Source organism: Pleurodeles waltl, chromosome 7 (assembly GCF_031143425.1).
Source record: "Pleurodeles waltl isolate 20211129_DDA chromosome 7, aPleWal1.hap1.20221129, whole genome shotgun sequence".
Lineage (NCBI taxonomy): Eukaryota > Metazoa > Chordata > Amphibia > Caudata > Salamandridae > Pleurodeles > Pleurodeles waltl.
In genome coordinates this window covers 325,400,044-325,427,217 of record NC_090446.1, presented here as the reverse complement: position 1 = coordinate 325,427,217, position 27,174 = coordinate 325,400,044, and the positions used below count along the sequence as shown (strand labels likewise).

Genomic DNA, 27,174 nt, shown 5'->3' with positions numbered 1-27,174 from the left:
TTCCTGCAATCCTCAATCTGTTTCAACAGATACATCAAGCTAAGTAATAGAACTGCGTTTTGGAAAACTTGACATGAGAAAAATTGAGTATGGTACAGCAACCTATTGAGAAGGACTCCTTCCTTTCTTTCTCACAAGCCCATCACTTTTCAACCTCGATCTATCTTGCAATACTAAATAAGATTCATTACTCTCTGTGATTTCCAAATCAGTCTATGAATTTCAACCTAACCACACACTTGATAGCATTCCCCCTCAGTTAGCAGTACTAGTTTTCTCTACCCAATCTGTATATTGTATTTACAGCATGCTTATCTTCCCCCGATAAGACACACGTTGAACTACAATGGGAACAAGATTTTAATACTTATTTTTTCAATTCCTATAGAGCAATAAATGGTATAAAACAAGGAAATCTTCCTGTGCATCCAATACAACCCAGATTTAATTTTTTTAATTATAATTAACCTGGGTACACTACATAAAATTAATCCAAATACTTTGCCCTCTTGCTGGTTTTATAATGTCACTTTTTATGACTTAAAACACACTTTGGGCCTTATTATGAGTTCGGTGGCAGTTTAGGTGGCCTGCCAAACTTCTGACGGGGAGGTTGCTGCCATAGTAGCTACCTCCCCACCGGGCCCATGAAGAGTTTCCAGGTAGGTCATCGGGCGGAAACCCAATTTTCCGCCCAGTGGCCTAGAGGGAAACAGCCTACAGCATTGTCTCTGGCTCGTGTTCGATCCAGCATCAATGCTGTAGGATGCATGGTGCACCAGCACCCCCTCAATATTCACTGTCTGTAGAGCAGACAGTGAACACTGCGACAGTGCCTGCCACGGGGGTTTCTTGCCCCCTTTCTCTGCCAGTCTTTTCATGGCGGTGCTACCCCCATGAAATGGCTAGTGGAGAACAGGGTAATAATCCCCAGGGCAGCATTGCTTGCAGTGCTGCCCAAGCGGATTAGTACTGCTGCAACCGCCAGACCGCCGGGCGGAGCTGGCGGTCTCTACGCCGCCCGACCGCCATGGTCCTAATATGGTGCTCGGACCGCCACATTGGCAGTGGTCTGACCGCCATTCGCGAGCCTGCCGGTCAAGTGACCGCCAGACTCGTGATGAGGCCCTTTGTTTGAATTTCCTTCTATTTATCAGTTTTGGCTGAAGGTTTGGAAAGAAATAAAATGTCATACTCCCCTCTCAAACACCACTTATTTTTAAAATGTAGTTTTAAGAGGTCTTTCCAATAATTGGCCCTGTTATTCATCTAATCTTGCTTTTTTGGATTTACTGCTTGTATTTACCTTTCAGAAAATAACTTAGGGCCTAATTACGAGTCTGGCGGTCGGAAAAGCCAACTGCCAGACTCTCAGTGAAGAGACTGCCACGGAGCTGGCAGTCTCCCCACTAGACCCATTACAAAGTTTCCACTTACCTGACCAGTGGAAACCAAGCCTTTCATTGGTCAGCACAGTGGAAACTGTGTAGTGGCATTGGTCTCGGCTCCATATGGAATCAAGGCCAATGCCGTCACACAGGGGGGCCCTCACCAGGGTTGTATTGTGGCTGTTGTTGAACCCCCACAGTTGTGGCGGTCTACCGTCACCATGAGGTTGGCAGTCTTAGGCCCTAAATTTTAGAAGGATCCTCAACAATTCCCTTTCATTTCTGGTCATATGGTGTCTGATATAACCATACACTTGAAAGAACATGTGATAATCCACCTCCTCCTGCTATCAAAGAAGACATTATGTGGTCATCAGTAACAATTTTCTAGATTCCTCTGCAAAGACTGTCAATTTACACTATCCATTTACTTAAGAGGTCCTAAACCTCCTTGACTTCTTCCTGTTGTCAGTTCTATTTGTTCTGTCCTAATAGTATTGTTATTAATATGATGAAGTTAGCTTATGACCTTTTCTTTTATTTTGCAGTTCGACTAGACACTGTTTTATAACCCTATTATTACCTTTTCCGCTCTCATTTCCCTGCTCTTCTTTCCTACTTTTCTTTTTATTTCTTCCTTTACATAATCATAATTTGTTATTTAAGTTTATTATTATCCCTATGATTGTTCTGTTCTTTCTGATAATATCCTACACCTTTTATAATACAATGAAAATTATTTGTGTTTTCTTATTAAACTTTGCCTTTTAAAACTTAAAAAAAGAAGCTTAGTGGATAGTATAGAGCTCATGAACACTCCGACACGTACCATTGCTAATGTTAGGCTGTCTGTTCCTTTTGAGTAACAAGAGCAGACAGTCCCAGGGTCACTAGTAAACCAGACATAGGGTTTGAGTCCTGACTGTGCAGAGGAAAAGAGATGGCAGTGTGGTAGTGTCCTCGCATAATAGTGATATAACTGTCTTTAAAAGGGTCAAATCAGTGCTTTCTCTTTCTGAAAATTTCATAGTTCATAAAAAACTCATTGAGGTTCTGCATGACGTCTTGATAACTATGCAAGAGGGTGCACTCCAAAAATATCCTGTTCTTGGTTCACAAACAGATACATTCACTGATCCCATTTGCTAGAGCTTCCTGATTGGTGATCATGATCTGCATATATACGAGGTGTGAGGTCTGCCTCCCCTCGGTAAAAGTTATGCTGCCTTACTATGGACCATCTTCTTCTCCACCTCAATAGTGTAATGCTTAACTATTTATCTATCTATCTATATAGATAAGTGATGGATCAAGTCCAAGATAAGTTGGTTGTGTCATCCAGTGTGGAAAGCTTGGAAGTTAATTTGGTGTACGAGGGACCATCAATGATACAAACCAAGTTGGATTTTTCAGGTGAAATGAGACTGCTACAGATGTCAACTCACAGGAAGGACAGAGAAATGACAAAATCAGGAAAACAAATCAATCAAAGCGAACAAGGCAGAATAGGAAAAGGAAGAGGAAGCAGGGGCACAAAGAAATAAAATCAGGTGTGGAGAACAATCTTGTAATCAATCTGTTCTCAAAGATCCTCAATCACAAACACATGGATCTTCTAAATAAGGGTTTGACATTTTTTCCAAGTGCAGGAATGGATTTGGCAACAGCAAGGATTGACCTATGTAAGTATTTCAGGAAACTGAAATTAAAGAAATAATTGGGAAATAAATTGGTTGATAGTTAGAACTTTAGGAGTGCCACAACCTATGTCGAGTTTGACGATGGATGACATAACCCCACTGCAAGATTTATATTACTTGGAACAGGAGTCAAGCACAATTTCCCATTTTGAATGTGGAAGATCTATTTGACAATTTTGCATGGAAATGTAAGTATAAACTGATAGATCAGTGGCAAGTGGATGCAAATTAAAACCTAAATTTTGCCCACAAATACCATAGCGCAACAAAGTGGATTTGTTTCAGGAATTGATGACAGATGACCACAGGTATATAATCAAAAAGGAGAAATGAAAGCACCATGGCCAATTGAATAACATGACGAAACATGATTGGTGGGCACTGAAAGATTTACAGGGGGGCAGCAATATTGTGATCAGATAAAGGTGGAAACAGTTATAATGGACCACAACAAATATAGTCAAGAAATAAAGAAACAATTTTCAGTTCAAGATAACTATGAGAGACTAAAGGAAGATCCTACAAACGAAATTATGAGGGAATTTCATGAAAGACTGAATAGTTGGCATGAAAGGGGCGTGTTGGAAGACGAATAGTTGATGTATTTAAAAAAGAGACACTCAATAACACCTACAATATATGTGTTACCAAAAACACACAAAAATATGAGCAATCCCCTGGGGCCTCAAATAGTCAGCACTTGTGACTCCTTACTGGAGAATGCATCAAGGTTTATAGATATTTGTTGGATCTGGCCCTTGTGGTCGGTTCATCCCCTGACTTTTTGCCCAATTCCTACTATTTTTTCTGACCTCTCGCTGTCAGCTCTAGGACTCTGAGCACTTTATCACTGCTGATCAGTGGTAAAGTGCAGGTGCTCTCCCATCTAAATTTGGTATGATTGGCTTATACCTATTTGGCATATTTAATTTACCTGTAAGTCCCTTGTACAGTGATATCTCTATATCCAGGGCCTTTAAATTAAATGCTACTAGTGGGCCTTCAGGGCTGCTTGCACCACCCACTGAAATAGCCTTTCGAACCTGTCTCTGGCCTGCTAGCGCAGGGCCTGTGTGCACAGTTTTCTGCCACAGGGACCTGGCATCTAAATTTACTTGCCAGGCCTAGAACTCCTCTTTTACTACATGTAAGTCACTGCTAAGGTAGGCTCTATCTAGCCCTATGGGCAGGGTGCTATGTATGTAGAAGGCAGGACATGTGCCAGGTTGTGTGGCCTGACCTGGTAGTGACAAACAGCCTAACTTGGTGTTTCACTAATGTGAGTGCTGTCTTCTCATAGGATTGCATTAGAAATTCCCTGCTTTATATGTAAGGGGTATTGTCTGATTTATGAGGGGTAGCGTAGGCATGTTTGGTATGGTTGTTATGATAGTAAGAAATGCTGCTTACTGGTGTAAGTAGTTTTTTTTATTACTATTACAGAAATGCCACTTCTAGAAAGTGAGCATTTCTCTGTGCTTATGACTCTGGTGTTTTGCAGCTTGACTCCAATCCATGTCTGACAGTTGGGCTTTGTGCATACTTTTCAGACAGCCTGTACACAGGGAGGGTGGAGGTGTCACAGAGGTGCATCTGCATACTGAATAGTCTTCCTGGGCTGAGAGAAGGGAGATGCGGGGCACAATTGCATTTGTAAAGGCTGTGCCCTGGCCTCACACAATAGGGTTGTTTATTCCCAACTGATGTTTGGATCCTGTGCTGGAGGAGAGAGGGGGGCACTCCCTGAACCAATTGTAAGTGGTTGGAACCTCCTCTCCTCTTCCTTTGTAACACACTGTAAAAATGAATATAAGTACAGGGGAATTTTCGCCATAATTTGGTGACATTTTGGAACTTACCTAGAACTGGACACAGACTGCTGGAGGGACTCCCCAGGAACCACCATGGACTGCTGCTGCTGTGCTAACCTGTGACCTGTTGGGTCACTAGGAGGAACTGCCACTCCCTGCAACCCTTTTGCTGGCCTGCTGCTGGGCCCTGCCACCTGTGCTCCTTTCTTTTGGACTGTTGTCCCCCAGGGGTAGGGTGTTGTGGTCCCTGACCCCTGCAACTGTTGGAGGCGCAGGAGGAGCGATTCATTTTTGCAGCTTGTAACGCCTTAGAAGTACTGCCCCTGGTTTTGGGCATCGCGCTCTGGAAGCTCGTGTTTAATTTTCCCCTAGCGCTTTGAAAAGCGTTCTCCTGCTGCAGAATTCACCGCCACGACCGGGGCTCATAAAAGTGCCCTAGTGCTTTGAAAAGTGCTCTCTTGCTGCGGAATTCACCGCCGTGACCCGGGCTTGAGGAATGCCCCAGCGCTTCTAAAAGCGCACCGCTGCTCCGAGGGATTCACTGCCGAAGCCCGGTTTCATTTTTAAAGCGCGCCGGAGCCGCGCTATCCCTGGTGCCCGTGAGGTACCACAAACTGAAAGAAAAGGAGCAAGCTCACTCCTACCGTGCCCCTGGGGCAAGCACGCTCCCAGGAGCGCCCACGGGGCACAAGCAGGCACCTGCTTTAGTGCCTGCGCGCTTCTGTGTGCCAGACCGACTCTCTGTTGGGTCCTGAGCTAAGCGAGAGAAGGAAGCCTCATCAGCCCCACGTGTCATTTTGGGGTCTTGTTTGGTCCTCCACTTTCACTGGAGGGCCGGTTGAGGCCCAGAGGGAGGCCACCAGAGGACACGGACCCCAGGAGGGGTCTGATACTAATACCTTGAAGGGCAGGCAGGGTGGAAGCCTCATTGGAGGCTCCCCGCGCCGCCGAGCTTGTTGTTGGGCATTGCTGTGGCCCCTCCCTTGTGGAGGGGCCAGTGGAGGCCCACGGGGTTCACAGAGATCGCAGGCCCCAGGAGGGTATAAAGCAGAGGGTGGGTGTAGGCCCCCCCCCTCCTTTCTCAAGCACTTTGGCTGACTTTGGCCGCGCTCGTGAGGGCCAGTTGAGGCCCAGGGGGCCCCCAGAGATTGCAGGCCCATCATAAATCCAGGGGGGATGCGTGTTGCCCCCTGCTCCCCAAATCACCAGAGGGCCCCTGTTTTGCGCAGTGGAGCACCTGGGGCCCCTTTTGATCTTCTCATGGCATTGGAGGTGCCTCAGCATCGTACAACAGGTACCTTTAAAGGACATATATAGGCCATCATTTCCTTATATGGACATTACTGATCTATATATTGCCTGCCTATTTTTATGATGTTTTATATATGTGTTGCATATATGTGCTGATGTTCCTTTTATGGCCATGACATGCTAATATGTTATCTTGACTTGCCATGTGTTTTATAATGCTCTTGGTACAGACATTTATGATACTTTTATGACAAGTACAATTACTTAGTAATGTGACTCCTGAATACTGCTTATATTGCAGAATACTAAGTAACCTGTGTGTTATATGTGACTACTGCTGGTTTTGCAGAGAAACTAATGTGTAACGTTCTGACAACTGCTAAGGTAGCAGGATATTACTGATATGTTGTGTTTGGTCTAATAATTGCGTTGTGTACAATACAGTACATTTTCATATAACTTGGTGTTGTGTTTCCTTTGTGGTGGGGATAGTGCGTCACGTGTGTTGTGTGTGTGGTACAAATGCTTTACACATTGCCTCTGGGATAGGCCTGACTGCTTGTGCCAAGGTACCAAGGGGGTGAGCAGGGGTTAACTTGGACGTGTAACTTCCTTGCCCTGACTAGAGTTGGTGGGTTCTGCCTGGCTTAAATGCATACCCTAGCCAACCAGAAACCTCAATTCTAACAATATTTTTATATTTTCATATGGGTTGGGACTTCCATCCTACATTAGAGATTCCACAGATTTTTTTAATTGAATTAATGTCATACCATGGAAACAGAAACATATAATGGCATCAGTGGATGTTGTGTCACTATATACCTCAATTAAACACAAGGATGGTCTAGAAGCTTCTGCAAATTTCCTACGCAGCAGATCATTAGCTTTACTGGAACGCATACATATGCTGTTAGAAATGATCGATTTTTGCCTCACTAACAACATCTTTATTTTTCAAGGTGAATATTAATTCAAAAGAAAGGGACAGCCCTGAGAACATCTTTTGCTTCCTTATGAGTGGCCATTGGGAGGATGAATGTGTGTGGACAGAAGAGAATGCTGAGGCCCTTAGCAAGGTCTTTCTATGGGTCCGCTTTATAGATGATTTATTCCTAATCTGGGAGGGTGAGCAGGGTTAATTGGAGGTATTCTTAAATCCTCTAAAATATAATCTGCTTGGACTACAATTTACCTTTGGGAAAGTGAAGAGAAAATGTGTTTCCTGGATATAGAGATTTACATTGATGGTGAAAAGGTTTGTACAAGACTTTACCGCAAACCCACCAGTTGTAACAGCACCTTATTTGCAAACAAATCACATCTCAAAACACTTAAGTGGAGAGTGGCTTATGGAGAATTTCTAAGAATCAAGAAAAATTGTTCAGAGTTGAGTGACTTTAAAATACAAGATGGTGAGATGTTTACAAGATTTGTTAGACGAGGGTACCTGGTATCCGTGTTGGAAGATGCTATGAAGAGAGAGATGGAGAAGGATAGACAGGATCTGTTAGTTTTAAAAAAACATGGTAGAAAGAAAAACAATCAGGAAAACATCATTAGATATATCATGGATTATAATCATTTGGATAAAGAAATCAAAACAGCTCTCAGAAAGAATTGGAGGATTATTAGGAAAGATGATGAGTTAAAAGATTGGATAACAGAGCATTCAAAAGTAACATATAGACAAACTCCATCATTGAAAGATCTGTTAGTCAAAAGTTACTTACCTGCACAAAAGTGTGGAATGAAGAAATGGCTTCAAAGTAAGGGCTTTTTCAAATGTGACAAATGTAAGGCTTGCTGGTATGGCAAAAATATGTTGGAGTTTAAATGTTTTGATGGGTCCACAAGGAAAATTAAGGAACGGATATCATGTGAAACCTCATTTGTAGTATATTCTCTGGAGTGTGGCTGTGGCAAAAGGTACATAGGGAGTACTGTAAATAAACTGAAACTATGTATACTGCAACATTTAAGAGCAATAATGAATAGAGATTATTCCTATGTGATTGCAAAACATATTTAAAAACAACACACTGGGATATATAGCAATTTACGCTTCTGTGGGATCCATCATGTGAAGGCTAACGTAAGAGGAGGAGATGGTGAATTGACCTTAAGAAGATCAGGGTCAGGGTGGATTATGACAATTGTAACAGAAATACCTTGGTGTCTGAACACAGATGATGAACTTTATGATCATCTCCAAATATATTGTTATACCGGACTTGACGTTTTTGATATATCTCTGGCATTTTGCGGACTTAGAATGTGGAATGTAGTAGGACAAATCTTTACTGTGTTCCCCTTTCTTCTTCCTCACCTGTTATCTTTTCATTTGGTGCCTTATCTTTTGCTGCTCTCTCTGAAGCTACCTCGTCCATTCTCTTTCTCTATACAACATAAGAATTAGATCAATATGTGGTTTGACATCTTTATGAGGATAGTATTTTTTTGTAATTTCTCTTCAGATTCTTGGGAATTTAGGTAATAGTCTCAAGCATTTTATTGAGTTAAATCTGTGAGAATACATCAAAAAGTACTTTACTATAAGAGAGAGGACATTTACGTGATGATTTGGGAAAATAATTCACAAATTAAATCACTAGTATATTATTCAGATTTTTCTCTGGATTTGAGGAATGCAGTTTGACTGCAACGACTATATATAAGTGAATGGTTTATATATATTTTTTTGTTGTCTGTGTATTTATCTGTTTGAGTGGGTGAGGGTAGAAAGAGGATGTTCCTTTAAATAAATGTGTTGCACTGCCCCTTGGGATGGCTCAGTCAAAGGATTTTTGCTGAAACATGTAGGGCAGTCTGTTTGTAGCACCTTGCACTTTGCACTTTAATATAATGACATAAAAATCCCCTTTTTTTAAAAAGCAAACAACTCTTACTAGCTTATGCTGTCTCCTGGATCTGCCCGGGTGAATGAATCTTATAAATTGTCGATGAGGGCAGGAACTCTCAGGAAAAGTAGACCATATACATATATATATATATATATATATATATATATATATATATATATGTATATAAAGATATCTATCTATCTAAATATATATGTATATATATATGTGTGTGTGTGTGCATATCTATATACTTGTTTTATATATTATGTATATACAAATATATAAATGCATATTTATTCATATCTATTATATATATATTTATATATACATATATATGTGTATATATATATATGTGTGTATATATCTAGATAGATAGATATATGTGTATATATATATATATATATATATATATATATATATATATATATATATATTAAAGAGAAGCCTTAGGAAGGCCTATGGAAATGTGGTCCTGGAGCAGCCCTCCTCATATGTATCGCCCAGTCTTGCAAGGCTGAAGAGAGAACACCCTATCTCTCACCAAAAAGTGCTGGTAGATGGTGTTGACTATGCCAAGCCAGAAGAAGAAAGGAACTTTATATAACATGTTTTAGCCTCACCTCTGGCCTCAGAGCTGGAAGGTACATATTGCTCCGTCCAAACTATTTTTCCCTTCTGCGTCTTTGAGGCCCATGCCCAGAACCCTCTGAAACTGAATGCATAATGTGAGAGGACTGTTCTGACCATCTGGTCCGCCCTGATTTTTTGCTTTTTGACCAACTGGTTTTTGACATTTTACTGTGAGGGAGGCTCCTAATCAGGGACTCACCAACAGTAAACTGATGGTAAAATGAACTGTGCATGTTTGCCGCAGGTGCCGCCTTGCTAAGGAAAGGCTGCTGTGGTGCAGCAACAGTAGGAGGCATTGGGCTGGCTACATGTGATCATGTGTGCACACACATGTGCACTGAGGTAAGGACTGCGCGGGGAGGATTCCTGGTGTGTGCAACCCAAGAAATGCGCTTAGGTAGCCTGGCACCGAAGGAACTATGCAGAGTGGGTGGTGACCTGTTGGAGCCCTGATGAGATGGGTGTACACATGTGAGGGGTAGTCAGTGTGCTTACTGCCTTTTCACTGTAGGGAAACACAATTAAATACCAATGTCAGTGAGCTTACCATCTTTTGATTGTAGGGACACTCAATTAAATGTCAATGGGACAGGATCGCCTAGCGTGCAACTCCAGTCTTCTGGTGTTCACCCAGACCAGAGTCACACCAAGGTACACTGTAATGTGTATGAAAAGAATAATGCAGTAGGTTACAAAACAATAGTTGTATTACTTATGGCTACTCTTCTAGTTTGTGGTGGCCACAGGGAGAAGGGGCCACCACCAACAGAATGTCCATTGATGGGGGGGCTGCAGGAGCAGCGCAGTCTCCCCTCAACGCAAAGTTTTGTGTCCCCACCCTAGGTTGAGTGGGACAACAGAATGATAACCCTCCGAAGGTTCAATGCATACACTAGAGCATTCCAGTTGCAACTTGTATTCATCTTTTGTGGAACTGCACCCTCTAGGGACGAAAGGCTGTAATTACAGGTGTATTTTTACAACAGCAGTTGAAACAATAGCATGTTATGCTAACTGCATTCTGGGGTTGTGTGTTCCCAGTATTGAGAACAATGGTATGACATGTGCTAGGTTATATGAGAAAGCACCCTCTAGGGGTGCAGGATGGGATTACACCATGGTAATCAAGAATAATTTGAAAGTAATCTGAGAGCATTATAGGGGCACAAATCATTCCAACATGCCTATATATATTTTTGTTCATGTTCATTTGAGTAATGAGACTGACAGCCACCACTGATCATGGTAGATGTACTTTATTGTCAGTCTTAGGCACTTTCCCTCCAAGATGCAGTCAAATATTGCCTGGGGATACACGTAAATGTTTTGCCATGTGAGTTGTTGGATTATGTTTCCGCTGGAGGGAGACAAGAATGATTATGCAATGCTATCCAGAAGTAATTCCATTAGTTTGTGTATTTTTGTCAATTGTTGCATAGCATTGAGTAGTGTGTGTAATAAATGTACTTTTACTTTATCAAAAGATAAAGCACAGACTGGACAATCATTTATTGAGTGTTATTCTTGAGTGCTTGTGAATGGCAATTACTAACCTACACAACCTCCCTTGAGTAAGCCTTGGACTGCCCTGCACGCTACCCTATGAGAGTCAATCGCCACAATGGGGTGTTTGTTTCCCAGTGGTGGTCATGTGTGGACCCATTACTTGAGCAAGCCACACAACTAATGGCCCACCTTCCAACAATAATTATCACTTAGACTAGTGCTTTGAAAACTCTAAGAACTTAATCTTGGAGCTGTGTGTATCTTCTGCTGTTGAATGTGTGGGCTGGCCATTTTCTTAAGTCCTAAAAGAAGCTGGAGAGGGCTGGAGGGAGATGGCACATTGGTGGTTTAAATAAAATCTTTCTTCTTATTCTGTCTAAATCAATTCTCCTTGTACAAAACACGGTAGAATGCGAAATGCTATGTGGAATGTAATTGTTTAATTCAAAGATGTAAATCTCTACTAGATGTAATTGCCTTTGTATCGTCTACACACAGTCTCCAGAATGTACAGCATTCTGTTGCTCTTCAGCTACGTTTGTGCTAAATGAAACACCAATACATGTGCACACACCTATGTGCAAGAGGTCCTGCTGTTGAGGTTGCCTGCTGGCGAATGGTGACTAAGAACGGTTGACTCTAGAAAGGGAAAGGAGTCCAGTAGAACACCTGCTAAAGCTCACCATTGTTGCTGTGGTTATTGTCCTAGTGAGCCATGGGTAATACATGCACGTGCCAACAATCAATGGCATGAGGACATGTGACAGATAATTGGGGCAGCTACTCTGTACTGATGTGAACTCAGTTTCTTTCAAGGAGGACCCATTTCCTGCTCTGGAGCCCAATATTATTTATTCTACATTTTTTCACCAGCTAACGGAACTCCTGCTTTGAGGCATGTTTAGAGTTATTTTATGGTGGTCCCTCCATGCCCCCTTTCAGTGTGTATAGATATTAATTGTCCAACTGGTCTCTCAAGTTCAAAGATTGAGCTAGACGGCACTACTATGAAGCCCAACTCTGAATTTTTATCCAACTAAATCCAAGATCCATTTACATTCTGGGATACCTCTACGTCCAGATTCACCCACTCACCTTAAAACGAGCTACCTAGGGACGTTGAATCATTTGACAAATGACACTATCACTTACTGCTCTGTAATTAAAATAGTCAAAATGATTAGGGGCAGCTAGGCATAACTCATGGACAGGCCTTCCAGCAGGAAGATACCATTGAGAGTTTCAATGCACCGCGTTTGATTTAAACATTATACCTAATTTTAGATTGGGGGCCACTATGACCAAGGAACTGGTCTCCTATGGCACAAGATATTGTACATCACAACCAGTAAATCAAGAGAGACCAGACACAGTAGCCAGCTCTGTCTTCGGCCTTAACTGCATGGGTCTTGAAGTTACTTGTACACCATTAAAGAGGCATGACTAGGACTAGAAATACATTTAAATAACATAAATCGCATCTAAACTTAATTGCAATGTATTGCGCTCCGTGTCTCTTCCTTAACTGCATGGGAAAGAAGCCAGTAATCCTAGGGGGTTGTTAAAATCAGACCCTAATGCAGCTATCGCCCAACTGCAGAGAGCTGCTGAGTCCCTGAAGTGCCTCCATAAACTTTGGTACATAAAATTCAGCACCAAGGAAAGCTCTATAGAGATGTTCATAGTTCTGAGCTAACATACAATTACGTCAACCCATTACACAGTATGGGGTTTGCTAGGTGCAACCAACTGCAGAGTGACCTTGAACCACTTCCTCAGACCGCAAACGTTGTCCGAACCAATAGTTGTTTTCATCATCAGGAACCGCAGCTTCCCACACTTCTACCAGAACCATCTCTCGTTCTAATGCTTTCAAAACAATCAAAATGTCTATATTCTTATGTAAATGTGTGTTCGCGTGTGTATGTGAACATCTGAGAGAGAGAGAGAGAGAGAGAGAGAGAGAGAGAGAGAGAGAGAGAGAATCCAAAATGGCATGCAATGCAGCTCAGTTGTAACAATGCCCACATTGGGCAAGGCCTTGAATGATGGGCCAAGCATCATTAACAGAGACCAAAATAAGCTTTGAGGAGCCCTTTTCAGTCTCCGACCTACTACCCTGAACTCTTACCAGGAGGTAACCGGGTGAGAATGAAGTTGTGAAATTACACAATTTACAACTTTGCGTTTTTATTTTTTGTAATTGTAAGGCATTTTGAAGAATAAATGAAAGCTTCATCAGAGGGTGGGAAGCAGGAATTGCTCCTGCTGCCAAGAGCAGTCCTTCGTGGTAGGGGTGGGGGGCGAGGGGTGCATTGGACTGCTTGGCAACCGCCGTCATGCCCTGTTTTCAGACAGCACGTCTCCCTACTGCAGCCCTCAGTAGGCTCATAAACCTCTGCTGCAGGATGCAGGTCCGCTCACGAGACACCAGAGAGCAGCTCGCCAGAGTGCAGATAGTCTGGGTGTTTCCACTGCACTTCTATGGTTGGGCGACGTGGGGAATCTTTACTCTTAAAGTCGTACAACTTTTCTCATTCCTTATCATGAAGTCTCACCTTTCATGGTCCATATAGTCCGATGGGTCTGGGGAAAAAGCACATTAGTACTTTTCTAATCCTATGCTTAAAAATATTATCAGAATGGAGAGGCATTTGAGTCAGCAGATCCATGGGTTTAGCTGGTGGAATAATGCGTTTGAGTCAGAATGCTCGTCCCTTACAATGGTAACTACCCAGAGTTTATCTTTCCACTTTGCATAATTTATGCATTAGGAAACTGCGAACGCTTTGTTTTCCAGAAGTGTAGACACTGATTACTATACGTTGGAGGTCAGGTTTTTTTTTTAACCAGTGTTTACTTACTTTAAGGGCTCCATTTATTATTTTGTTCCTGAAATGCATGTAGTTTACAGAGGTGCTCGTGGATGCCTTTTGTCATGCGAGCGTCTTAGCAAACGTAAGTAAATAAGGTCCCAGGTGTATTGTGCCTGGCAGGGTGATCTGGTATGTGTTGGAGAGCAGAGGTCGGCATTGATGTCACAGGCCCTGACTATAGTGAAGTGACGAATTACTTCCTCAACAAGGCTACGCAGTCGTCCTGACTAATTGTGTCAGATGCTGCTTCAGGGGGCACAATTACTCGGTGGGTTTGAGTGACTGCTGGTGAGTTGCGCTTGTGTAACCTGCGGTTCTGGCTCTTTAAGCCGCCAACCCTTTGTTGTGCGGTTGATAGACGGAGCCACGCGCATGTGTTTTATAAAACATGCATGGAACATTTTCTCTCTTGATGCTTGCAGTACACTTGTCAGATGCCTCTCACGATTAAATGAATGAATACGTGAATATATCATTAGTTTAATGAGACTTTCAGGGTGAGGAATGGCTTCTAGGCGCTTTGTGTAAGGTGACCTGTTGAGGTGATGTGTAATGTGGGCTCTACTTCGGAGAGTCAGAATCGGGGACGGAGTATAAAGTTTAATTCAGTTGTTACAGACTATCTCGCTTCCTGCCTTCATTCCACCGGCATCTCTTGCAGGGGGCGGGGAGTGGATGAGTAAATTGTGCTGCAGCTCCTTTAGCCTGGAGAGGCAGTAAAAGGGGCACACACAAACGCACCTTACATCGACATCCCTTGAAATGGGAGGGGTTGGTTGGGCCGCTCACACGTCCGCGTCCTTTGATTGGGGCGCCAATGCGCCGAGTTGCCCCCTCGCTATACCTATCGCTCTGTGTGCAGCACCCCCAACACGACTTGGTTACCCCGGTTCCCCTCTGCTGGCAGGTCTGATGTGTGGGGAGGAGCTTGGCTTCCAGGCTCAGTGTGCACAGAAGTCGCTTTTCATTGCCGAGGACAGGCTGGAAGTGAGAGGCACAAGCAGGCGCCAGGGCTCATGAGCCCCCTTCCCATGCACGCTCTCCACAGTCCGCGCGTTCCTCGTCTGAGGAGGCCAGGCAGCCTCTCTCTCTGATATTCCTCCTGCGCACAGTCTCAGTGGCATGGGCTTCTCTCGCCTCACCAATGCGAGGTGCTTATCGACTCGGGGCAAGCTGCTGCGATGTTCTGCTCTGAGGTGTCTCCTCCCGCTCGCGCGGACCTCCCTCGCTCTCCGCGCCCTGTTAAGCTCCTCGTCTGAAAAGGGGATGGTGGCCCGGGGTCCCTCCTCCTCTGCCGGCTCCTCCCTTCACTGCTCATCCCAGGAGCACAGGTAGCGCAGCTTCACTCATCAGTCAGTGCGGGTTCCTGACGTGAGGGGGCAGGAAGCTCCCGGGTTTCTCTCCCCTTCCCCTCTATGGATACTCTCTTGCTGCTGCCTGCTCCTCCTCTGAGATAATCGATTATCTGCTCCTTATTTGTGGACAGACTTCTCTAGGGTCATTCTTCTACTGCTCCTCGGTGGACAGGCTGCTTCAGGTACTTACCCTCTCAGCCTCTTATCAGCGAACAGGATGCTCCAGCACCACCCTCTGTCAGCTCCCCGTCTGTAAAAAGGCTCTCCATGTCCTCATCTCTCAGCTCCTCATCTGTGGACAGGCTCTTCATTCCCCCTTCCCTCAGCTTTTAATCTGTGGACAGGCTCTCAGTGCCCCCTCCTCTCAGCTTCCCATCTGTGGACGGACTATCCTTGACCCCTTCTCCCAGCTTCTCTTTTGTGGATTGACTCCTACCTCCCTCTCAGCTCCTCATTTGTGGACAGGCTGATCTAAGTACCCCCCATCTCAGTTCATCGCCGGTGGACAAGCCGCTCCAGCAACAACTTTGTTCTGCTTCTCGCTGACTAATCTGCTCCGAGATCCACATCTGTCTGCTACGCAGCTCTGGACAGTTTACTCCGAGTGCCTCCGTTGCATCTCTTCACCTGTGGACAGGCTCCTCCAGCAGCCTCCTTGCTATTCTTCATGGATGAAGACAGTCTGTCCCGGGATCGTCTCTTGTATGCGTCTAGTGTTTAGAGAAGGTGCTCGGGTGCCCCATTCTTAGCACTTCAAGCGTGGACAGGCTCATCTTCTCTCTGCTTGTAGGATAAGGACAGGCTGCCCCGGGATCTTCCTCTCTCTGCTTCTCGGATAAGGACAGGCGGCTTCTGGATTCTCTCCTCTTCACCTCGTCTGTGGACAGACTACCGACTTTTGTAATTTCGTCCCACTCAGTCGGGGCTATAAGGAGTACAGTGGTTGCCCTCTCGGAAGTGCGCAAACCCAGGGCTTGGTGAACACCCGGGAAAGGGGATGTGAGCCTCAGCCATGCCTTGGTCAGGGAGCCTCGCCTTCCTCCTCTTGCAGCTGCTGCACAGTGCCCGCGGGCAGGGCTTCCCAGGTAAGTTCAGCAGCTCCTCGCCTGGCACAGGTTCCCCAACAAACAGTCTTCTCTAGAATCTGGGGCTGCTGGGGGCAATGTGTGGAGTAGTACATATGTGTGTAACTCCAAACTGTGACCGAGAAACTATAGAGTCTGCCCACAGGTGGGCGGAATTGGGGTTGTGGAAACAGCATGGAAATAGAGTTCAGGGGCTATAAGTACTGATTTTCAATAAACTTGGCACACAGAGAATTATGTACACCCCATAGCAGCGCTATTGCGGACTACAATTCGGAGATCGGCACCAAACAATCGCCTCCCGTGCCCCCAATGTGAGACATTGCTCATAGAGACCACCGTGTGCGTTTAAGATTAGTATGCAGGGCCAATGGCAACAAGGCAGACAGATTCAAGGCGCTGTCACGGGGCAACTGGAGCAAATACATGATTAGTAAACTTTATTAGTTATTGTATACTTGAGGACTGATCCAATTGCTTCAATTTAGGCGAAACAGGAGTACAGCTCCCAGAATTCATTGTGTAATTAAATGTCTCTTTTGGCTAGGGGAAGTGGGCTTGTTCTCCAGATTATCTCAAGGTCTTGGATCCCTCCGCCTCCCGCCACACTGTGCCTTGGCATGTCTTCGCCCTCCTACTCCAAGAGTCTGCTGTTAAGGCACTGCCCCTTGAAGCCGACTTCAAGGCTATTCTTCCTGGCAGACAGCCGAACAGACAGAGTAAAATCCTCGGAGCGTGTGTGACGTTCACCTTTAAACCCAGTGCACCTGCCAGGGCTCCTTTGCCGCAAAAGGGTTTCCGCTCCCTGGCTTATGTGCTGGCCGCGCTCACTAGCACCGGAAGAGGCGGCGGCGAACCAACAGTGGCCACTTGTGTGCCTCTGCCGAGCCTGGCACCGGCTGATGTGCGGGGGGCTTGTTCCCAGTCCGAGGAGCTCTGCGCGTGTGTTGGTGCAGAATGGGACGTGGAATTATGGATGAAGGAATTAATGAACTCACATATTCAAAAATATCTATTCAGAAAGCACACAGGCAGTGGAGAACAGAAATCCCTGCTCTATGCTTTCATACAGGATATCAAATACTGCCTTTACACACGTGGTTATGTTGTGTATTACTTGTATTGCGCGCACTTGTAATTAGTGTGGCATCGTAGCGCTCACAAGTTCCTCAGCGTTTAAGGTGGGCCTGATTTTATTTCTCGGGCAACGAGTGCTTGTTGTTATATTTTCCAAGATGCATGTTGATATATGGAAGGCATTGAGCATCCTTTAAATCAAATCAAGTCAATAAAACACAGGGCAACACCCCTCAGCGTATTTCCAGAGCTGAACAAAAACAAACCAGAATTAAAAGCGAATGCGGATATTGCGTTGCTAGGCTTATAAAATGGAAGGCTTCGAGGCACTTGGGGCTGCCAGTACCATGAGTTTCATTCAGCTGTCCGGCAGCTCAACCAGAACCGTCTCGGTTCTTTCATATTGCTGAGGCCGCTTTCATGTCAGACCCCCACCTCCTCCCTTCCGCGGCTTCACCAGACCCCCCCCTCACGGGGAACCTTTTTATAACTTCCAGTTGTTCCCACACCCTGACACTATAATGCGAGGAACTCTGCCCACGACCCTTCTCTCTATACATAAAGAGGTACCCTGAATTGGCAGGGTGGGGGTACACCCTCCCCGAATGCCGGACGTACTCGGGCTTTCAGCTGTACTTGACCAAAGCTGCACTAATCCACTGGGAGGCTGCGCTTTATTAAAGGGCACGTGCAGCCTGACTCCACTCCGGGTCTATAAGCAAGTATCTCAGGCACGCTTTAAACAGCATTCACATGGTCAGACACTTTACATTCCAACGGGAAGTTTTTAAAGTGCCAGGTTGCTTCTCGGCGCTTCTTGCAATTGTGAGCGGGAATGGAGGGGCAGGGTAGGTTAGTGGAGAGATGTGATGCATTAATACTTTGAGAAACGGAAAAGGTGCGAAGCAACCTACGTGCAGGATGCAAAGTATGGTAGAAGGGCTGTAAATCTCGATTTACCAAAATTTAGCCCATTTCTGTGCGTACTGTCAATTTACAGTTATCGGAACTGGCGTCTGGGGAGATAATGTACTAAAGATCACACATTGTAGCAAACGGGAACACGGAATTTTAAAACTTTTGTCTCTGAATGTTGCATTCGTCTGTCGGGCCGAACATTGAAGATACCCCATCTCCTTTTCTTTTTACTTCTTGAACCCAACACCAAACCCACTCAACCACCCTTCCTGTTAAAAAAAAACGCTCCCCTGTCCGCCCCACGCTTACAGCGGTGCCCGCTCAGCCGGCCTTGCGATTCATAAATGGAAACACTCGCGCAGACACGCATTGAGCTTAAGCGGCTGAGCACGCCCCTGGTGGTTTAGTAAGCGGTTCAACGGGACGACGAAAAGCGCTATACAGGCAAATTGAAACACAGGTAGACTGTAAAGTAGAGCTTGAATGGAAAAATGGAAGTGCAGGTACTCTGTATCAGCCCTCTGTGCACACATTGTACCTGGTGCAGACATAATGTAGCACAAAGGGTTACAAAGTGGAGCTATGCAAGCATTGTGCCACTTTGTAAATTTGGCGTGGCGATTTTGCCCTCGTTGGGCCACATTAGCCGAAAAAAAAGGACACTAATGTGGCTCAAGGAGGCGCTAGGGGCCTTTAAATTGCCCCTTATTCCGGTACAAATTGCTACATTGTACAATGGCACTTCTGCCATTAGGATCCTAGAACTGGACCCCTGCTGTGTTCCACTCCTCCTTCAGGTGACTCCTTCACCTGTCAACCCTGGCCCAAAACACCCCTAACCCGATTTTTTTTCCTGTCTTTGCCGATTGTTTCTTGAAGTGATAGCTGATTTCTAAGACATCTGGGGCGCTATTCTGAAAGGTAAATTTACAGTATTCTGTAGGTTAACTACTTTTAGATATTCACAAATATAGGGCCAGATTTACCAGTTTGCCACGCAGCGCAGAGCACCAACTGCAAATGCTGCGCTGTGTGAGAAGGATAGAGCAGGAGAGCACCATAGTTACACAAATATGGCACTCTCCTTCCCTTTCCCTAGCGCTGGTATTTTCCCACTTTGTGTTTGCGCTGTACAGTATGGCACACATGCAAAGTCAGAAAATAAAGGAGACAAAAATAATTTCTCCTTTATAGTGCCTATCTGAAATGGGTACCTATTTTCTGATGCTAAACTTTGCCTTCTTTAGTTTTTAAAGTCAGAAACTTTGAGTGGTTGCATGGGAACACCAATGCATCACCCATGGTACGCCCCCTTGGCCCTAAGTAATGCAAAGCAGCACTTTGCTTTGAGGTACTTCAAAGTGAATTTCCAGAGCTAAACAAGTTTAGCATTGGAAAGTAAATTGGTGAAAAAAGATTTAGGGGGTCATTACAACCCTGGTGGTCAAAGACCGCCAGGGCTGTTTTGGCGATTGCACCGCCAACAGGTTGGCGGTGCAATCTTGTGTATTTTGACTGTGGCGGAAGTGCCGTGGTCACACCGCCGGGGCCGGCTGTTTCCCGCCACATTTGCCCCGGCGGTAAAAATCCACCTGGGCAGCGCTGCTTGCAGCGCTGCCCAAAGGATTACGAGTCCCCGACCGCCAGACCTTTTCTGGCGGTTTGAACCGCCAGGAAGAGGCTGGCGGTACGAGGAGTCACGGGGCCCCCTGACAGGGCCCCATGCAGCTTTTCACTGTCTGCTATGCAGACAGTGAAAAACGTGACGGGTGCAACTGCACCTGTCGCACGGCCGCAACACCGCCGGCTCCATTTGGACCCGGCTCCTGTGTTGCGGCTGAGATCCCTGCTTGGCCGGTGGGCGGAAACCAGTTTTCCGCCCGCTGGCCCAGCGGGAATCTCAAAATGACCGCAGCGGGAGTGTGGCCGCATTGGCGGCCGCCAGGCGGTCAGAACTTGGCAGGCGGCTTAAGCCTCCCGCCAAGGTCATAATGAGGGCCTTAGTGTCGTTTTGCCTCACTTTTGAGATGAAAAATGGTACTAAAACTTAACAAACAGACCCCATAGTATGGAGTTGTATGACTTCATACTCCTGTGGGGATTTCTGTGCAATCACAAATACCGCAATTGGGGCAGAGAACTGCACACACATGAGTATAGGGAGTAGGAGTTATAAAACTCCGTACGTAGTTTGCAAATACCTACAACTAGTAAAGGTATGGAAAAGTGTAAGTGTACCTTTGTGAATCAGGACCTTGGTGTGTGCTCCAGCCAGGGGCATAACACCAAATGATGTTTGTCCCCTCCCGTATCTCACAGATATGAAATGGATTGTACTGGTTGCAGCCTCTGGATCATTTCTCATCTCCTCAGTTTCTATTTATTGCACCTGTCCTTATTTGCCCTCCACACACACAACTTCCTCTCCAGGCCCTTGATTGCTCTCCCCTTTGTCCTGTATCCCCCTTCCAGATCTCACATAGCGTACCTGCTCTTCTCTATCGCCCCTGCCCTCCTCGGTCCCATTTGTCTACCCTTTTCCCACTCCCCGATTCTTTCTTCCCTGCTCCTCCTTGTTTTCTAGTTCACGCCAAATCTCCCTTGGGCCTGTATCTTTCTCCCGTGGCCATGGGCGTTTTCCCAGGTCTCCCATCAGTGCCAGCTAAAATCCTTCCATGCTTGTTGTCCAAGTCTCAGCTCTCTCTGCTTCTAGTTGAATACACACTCCCCATGTTTTCCTACTCTCCCTTGTACTCTTCCTCGTGTCCAAGCTTTTATCAACTGAACTTGATTTGTAGCTCCTAAACCGATGTGCTCTCCCTGTACCCATTTGCACTCTCCGAAAATGCTGTCTCTCCTTTGTCCTTATAAGACCTCAGTGTCGTAACTCGTCATATCCTGCCCACTTTTGGCAGCCATATCTTTTCTTCCTGCCGCAGCTCACCCTTCCGTCCCAGGGTGCTTACCACATCTTGCTTTCCTTGTCCCCCCCTTATTTGCCCTGTTCCTATTTGTTCTCCCCGTTCCTGCTCCATTTCCCAGCTTGCTTGTAATGTCCTCATTTTTTTGCCCCGTCGTTGCCTGCTTTGCCTATTCCAGGTTGCTCACTCCTGCTTGCTTTCCCTGCTTGCATAGCCTGGCCCAGATTCCATGTCCAGCTTTCATTCTGTGACCCTCCTCTGGCACTGCTTGCTTCGCCTGTCGATGCCTGTTTTCGCTGCTTATTTTCGCTGCTTGCATGTGCTGTCTCAGATTCATTGTCCTGCCCCTGCTTGTTTTCTCGGACCCTCCCTCCTCTGTGCCTGCTTTCTTCCCTTCCCCCTGTCCATGTCTCAGATTTCTTGGCCTGTCACTGCTTTCTTTCTCTGATCTTCCTCTGTCACTGCTTGCTTCTCCTGTCACAGCTTTTTTTTTTACTGTTGATTGTGTTGTCACAGCTTCCTGCCCTGCCCATGCATTCTTTATGTGAGTCTGTCCTGTCCCTTATTTCATGCCCCTGCTTGCTTGCCCTGTCCAGGATTATTTGCCAAGTCCCTGCTTGCTTTCTTCAGCATTCCTTTGCCTTTTTTTTCTTTCTCTGGCACTTTCTGCCCCCGTCTGCTTGCCCTGCTGCTGCTGCTTGCATTCGTCTACTTGCAAGCCCTGTCCCAGCTTTCTTGGTCTGTTTCTGCTTGTTTTTCTGACCCCCTCTTCTGTACCTCCTTCATTTCACTGACACCCTCTGCCCGTCTGCTTCGCCTCTCTCTGCTTTCATGCCTCAGATTCATTTCTTTGTCCCAGATCCCATGCTCCCTCTCTGTTTGCCTCTCTGAGCCGTCTCGGTCACTGCTTGTTTCCCCGTCACTTCTTGCTTGCCTCCATTTCTTTTCCCTGTCTCTTTCTGTTTTTTTCCCGACTCTACTCTGTCACGCCTTACTTTCGCTGACTACCTACCCTGCCTGTTTCACCTGTCCCTACAGCCCTAGATTACTTGCCCTGTTCCAGATTCTTTGCCCTGTTCTTGTCTGCTTTTCTTGACTTTCCTCTGTCCCTTCTTGCTTTCTCTGACCCTCCTCTGTCCATCCTCTGCCCGTTCTTGCTTTATCTGTCCCGCCTCTGTCGTTGCTTGCTTTCAATGACCCCGTCTGTTCCTTCCTGGTTTTTCTGACCCCCCCCTCCCCCTTCCCCGGGTTTTATTCGTCGCTGTGTGCACGTCCTTGCCTGCATCTCCCGCTCCTGTCTTTTTCTGCACTCCCTGTCCCTACTTGGAAACACCCCCTTACAGTTCCATAGTCTCCCATGTTTCATCTCACTCTCCAACCCCCGCGTGCCCCCCGTCTTTGCTTGCTCTTTCTTGTCCTTGCCTGCTCTCTCTCTCCCTGGATGGCTCCCGTCCCTTTCTAATCCCCCTTGTATGCCCTCCCCAGCCCTTGCTTTCTCATCCCTTCTCTGCTCGCCCTCCCGTTCGTAGGCGCTCCTGCGCTTCTTCTCTCTGCCCCTCTGTTCCTTCTCTCACTCGCCCTGCACCTGTTGCCCTACTTCCTCCTGCCGGTGGCTGTCTCCTTTCCTTAATCCGGCCTCTGTCTCCGTATCCGGCTTCTTCTCATCCTTGGAGAGATCTGATCCCGACAGGTCGTCCCACTGCCACTCCTTTCATACGTATTTCTATCTGTCTGATCAGTAACAGGGATGTGGGGGTACACAAACATGGCTTGTTTTAGATGGGCTTCCTTTGTTGCGGTGTGACCCACCTGGGACCTTCCGTACCCGTACGATCCCCTTGAAACGTGTGACTGTAATCCAAATATGCCCGTTCTTGATTCCACTTTATACCGCGTTCTTCCACCATCCTGCGCACCCTTTATCTTTGTCTCCTTTTCGTAGGTTCTTTTTCACCCCTGCTTTGTTTATATGCCACTGTTTTCTCTGCATCCTCTTTGCCTCCTATTACTTTAAATTAGTCAAAGTCTGAGGGTGTAAATTAAGCCCTAGTTCTCAAATTTAAATGATGGTGACCACCACCAGCAGCACCGGCACAAATTAAACACCGCACTTTAGTTTCGAAGCAAATCCTGTATTAATCAGCGGCTGCGTCCAGCAAACGTAAACAATAGTTGCATCCCCTCACCCCCAGCAAACTCTTGCTTGCCCGAACACTGGCAGTGGGACACCTGGTGAGGCCGCTGCCCTTTCAGGCTGCAAAGAGTTAATCTCTAGAAGGCTCAAGGCCCAGGTTCACCCCTGACCTTCATGCGCTCAGGAGGGTGAGCAGTTGCTGCAGGAATCTTCGGCGGCCACTGATACATGTATTTAGGCCCTGATTTATACTTTTTTTGCGCCGCATTTGCGTCGTTTTTGGACGCAAAAGAGGCGTAAATTTACAAAAAACAATTGTATTATGTAAGTTTACGCCCCTTTTGCGTCCAAAAATGACGCAAATGCGGCGCAAAAAAGTATAAATCAGGGCCTTAGTTTTAGTAGGGAGAATCGAAGCCATTGGTATGCACAGCGCAGCAAAGCTGCACGTCTGTGGCAGCAAGTGCTCCACACAAAGCAATTCATTATTTGCAACATTTGATTTTGATTGTTTTGTAAAAAAAATATTTCTCTGCATATAGAGCTGTGATACCCACATTGCTGGCTCTTCAATTAAACAAAGTGCTTTCATATTACAACAAATAACTTTAAAATCTGCCAGTAGAGAAGGGCTTCATCATCATCCAGGATGGAGCCAAGATGTAGGAGTCATAGAATTTCACCTACAGTTTGTGAGTTGTCTATATTGGAACCACTTTGAACTGAGTGGCTTCAAAATGCATCGAGAGCTATACTAAAGTGGAAAGCCTTGAGGGGAGGTGACAATAACAATTCTTGACAGTTTCGAATTTAGGTAACTCGAGTATAAGGAGACTTCGCATACCATGTGCTCCAGTTCCAAGTTTTTGTTTAACGAAGACTTCTGGGAATTGTAGTTCTGGGAAGCTTCATTTTAACGAACACCTAAAACAATGATTTGTAAATTAAAAAAAAAAAACGACTCAAGCGTGACGGCTTTGGTGAAATATAATCAACAGACAGCTTTAAACAACTAGAGCCCCATCAATAGAGGAGGCAGACTTCAAGGCGCTCTGCTGGGTAGCGTCCACGGTTGCACTTCGCAGAAGAGCTACCGCAGGTAAAGCACTGGGGACCGCGCTCATTAGGAGCCTATTGAATGAAAATACCCTGAAGTTGTCATTCTGTGGAAGGCACGGTGAAACAAAGTTGCTGTGCTGCTTGTTTGGGGCAACAATAAGGCAAGGAACGGAAGGGGAGGGAGGTGCCAGCTTGTGCACCAAACCTTTTCAATTAGGAAGATGTTCAGCATCCCAAAATGCGGAGTAAGGACTATGTGAAGGGGTGCTAATGATTTTCGCTGCTCTGCCTGTTTACTGGCAAGCCGCCTTTCCCGCCTCACCGAGATGCTGCTGAGCTAGGTGTCATCTTCAGAGCTGGGCGCCTGCGCAGTGCGTCATCTTCAAAGGCGCACGCTGCTGTTTGTTATCTTCACAGGGAGCGATCGCAGCGGCTCCAGGCAGGTTGTAAGAGTGTGATCATTTTCTCAGTGCGCTCTGCAGACTGAATTGGCTCATGTTGCTCTGCATCGCCACTGTGCTGTTGCTCCCTCTCCGGTACCAACAAACCTGCGCAGTAAAATTATCAAGTGACTCAAAGTTGCCAAGGCACCATTTTCGAGTCCTGTGTTTTTAGTAAACAGCCTGATGCATTCAAGGATTTGCAGTCTTGGATAATTTCATTTGAATGAATTGGACTACCTCAGCTGAAAACAAGGATGAGTAAAGGAACGCCTTAGGACTAGCACATGATGTCCCATTCTTCGTGGAATTATCTGGTGATATTACTACAGGAGTTAGTCATGTCAATTAGTTAGCATCGTCATATCCGACACATTTTTTTAGGTGTGGACTTTGAGACAGCGTGTCAGCCTATTGTGTATGTATTATACATATTATAAAGGCGCGTTTGGTCAGTAGGCTTGAGTTATTTGGCTATCGGATTGTCATTCAAGTGTTGTTTTCCCCATCACAAGAAACAACATACGAAATAGGTGCCTGATTTAACCCATTGCGCCAACTCACTTTAAGCAACTGCAGAAAGTGTGTGCTTATTGTTAAAATTCCCTTAAAAATAGTTCCTTTCTCTTCAGGGACAAAGCTCTTTCAAACTATGATTGTTAATTGTATTTTTTATACTTTAACTGTAAAAAGGTTCATATTTTTCCTGCAGTTGAGATCACGAGTTAGATAGCTCTTTATTTCCTGCCTCCTTTTTAAGTTTCACCTACAGTGCACATGCTGTCAGTGAAAGCTACTGTCCTTAAACACACAAAAAAAATAAAAAAAAGAATCTTAAAGAGGGCTTAGAGCCTGCCCATTATTTACCTTTCCTTACCCTTGGTTGGCTTCCACATCACTGTTTCCCTGTTTACTGTTGGTCAGATGCCCCTACTACCATCCACCTTTCCTCTGGTCTTCGGAGCCTTTGGGGTCTTTGTCCATGCCGTAGAGCATGGACCAAATACTGCTTTGTGTGGCCAGTGTCCTTCCACTGGCCAACAGGTCCTCTTTTTCTTTCTTTTACTTACTGGCATACACTCACTGAGTGCATGGTCTGTAGTCTCTCTCCTTCACCCCATCCTCCTCCCTCCCCAAAAGTAACTTTCCCCCAATGACCTTGCCCCCCATTGATTTTCACCCACCCTCAACGTTCTCCTGATGTCTGATATATTCTTTCCCCCAAATGCCACCATACTGTTTTTTTTTACATGTTGCACAGAAACCCCGACTGCTGTGCAACATGTCTTAAAGGTTAAAAAAGCACTATGATGTGTTCAACACTAGCAGCGTCAAAGCACATTTTTTCTTTTACTTTAAGCCATGTTGCACAGTAGCTCAATTGCTGTTCAACATGCAAAAAAAAAAAAAATGACAAAGCCAATGGATTTTGCATAGGCAAAACCTGTTGGCTTTGCCAATCCTTGTTAAAGCTGCATTCACAAAATATTTAAGTGGCAATGTAGCTAGCTGCAATTTGAGTGCGTGAACGGATGATGATTTCTTCTTATTGCCTTCTTATTGCCTTCATAATAAATGAAGTGGAATGCATTGTGCAGTTCAAAGGTCTGCATTTTAAAATAAATGGTAAAACAGCCATATTAGTGAAAGTTTTTCAAGTTTAAAATATTTGTTACAAAGGTATGGTGGCATGCCAAGGCTAGGCCTATTGGTTTTGACAACATTTATTTTAAGTATCTGAAGAAACTCAGGTCCAAAACTGCGGGAGGTCTGCATCAGATGGTAGTCTCAAGGATTATCTAGGAGTCTCTGGGTGCTGGTCTAACTAAATCTCTAGGTAAATATATCCACTGTTGGCTTGTTTCTAACCTCAGTCACTGTGACTGAATGTTGGTTGCCTTCAAAATTACCTAAACTCAACCCTAGTAATTCCAGAGCTCTCAAGTTTTCAAGGTCTTTGCATGGTTTGCTCATTACGTTCATGCCTTTCCCTTGCATTCTGGTACTTATGGTTCTATTAATGCCATTGTAAAATCAGAACTACAAGTCACAGAATGCAAAGAAAAATCTCAAAGTGGTTAAGCTACAAACACATGGGCCTGGAAAACCTGAGAGATCGGTAAATGAGAAATATTATGTTTTAATAAAACACTTTAAGT

At 45.3% G+C, this 27,174-nt stretch overlaps 1 protein-coding gene across 1 annotated transcript in view; it reads left to right on the top strand.

The window, feature by feature from the left end:
• Positions 1–15,021: 15,021 nt before the first annotated feature.
• PTPRT (protein tyrosine phosphatase receptor type T) overlaps positions 15,022–27,174 on the top strand; it is a 1,804,620-nt gene continuing 1,792,467 nt past the window's right edge. The window contains exon 1 of the mRNA XM_069243772.1: positions 15,022–16,466. Within this exon, the coding sequence (XP_069099873.1) occupies positions 16,394–16,466 (73 nt within the window). The 5' untranslated portion in view covers positions 15,022–16,393. The remainder of the gene's footprint in view (positions 16,467–27,174) is intronic.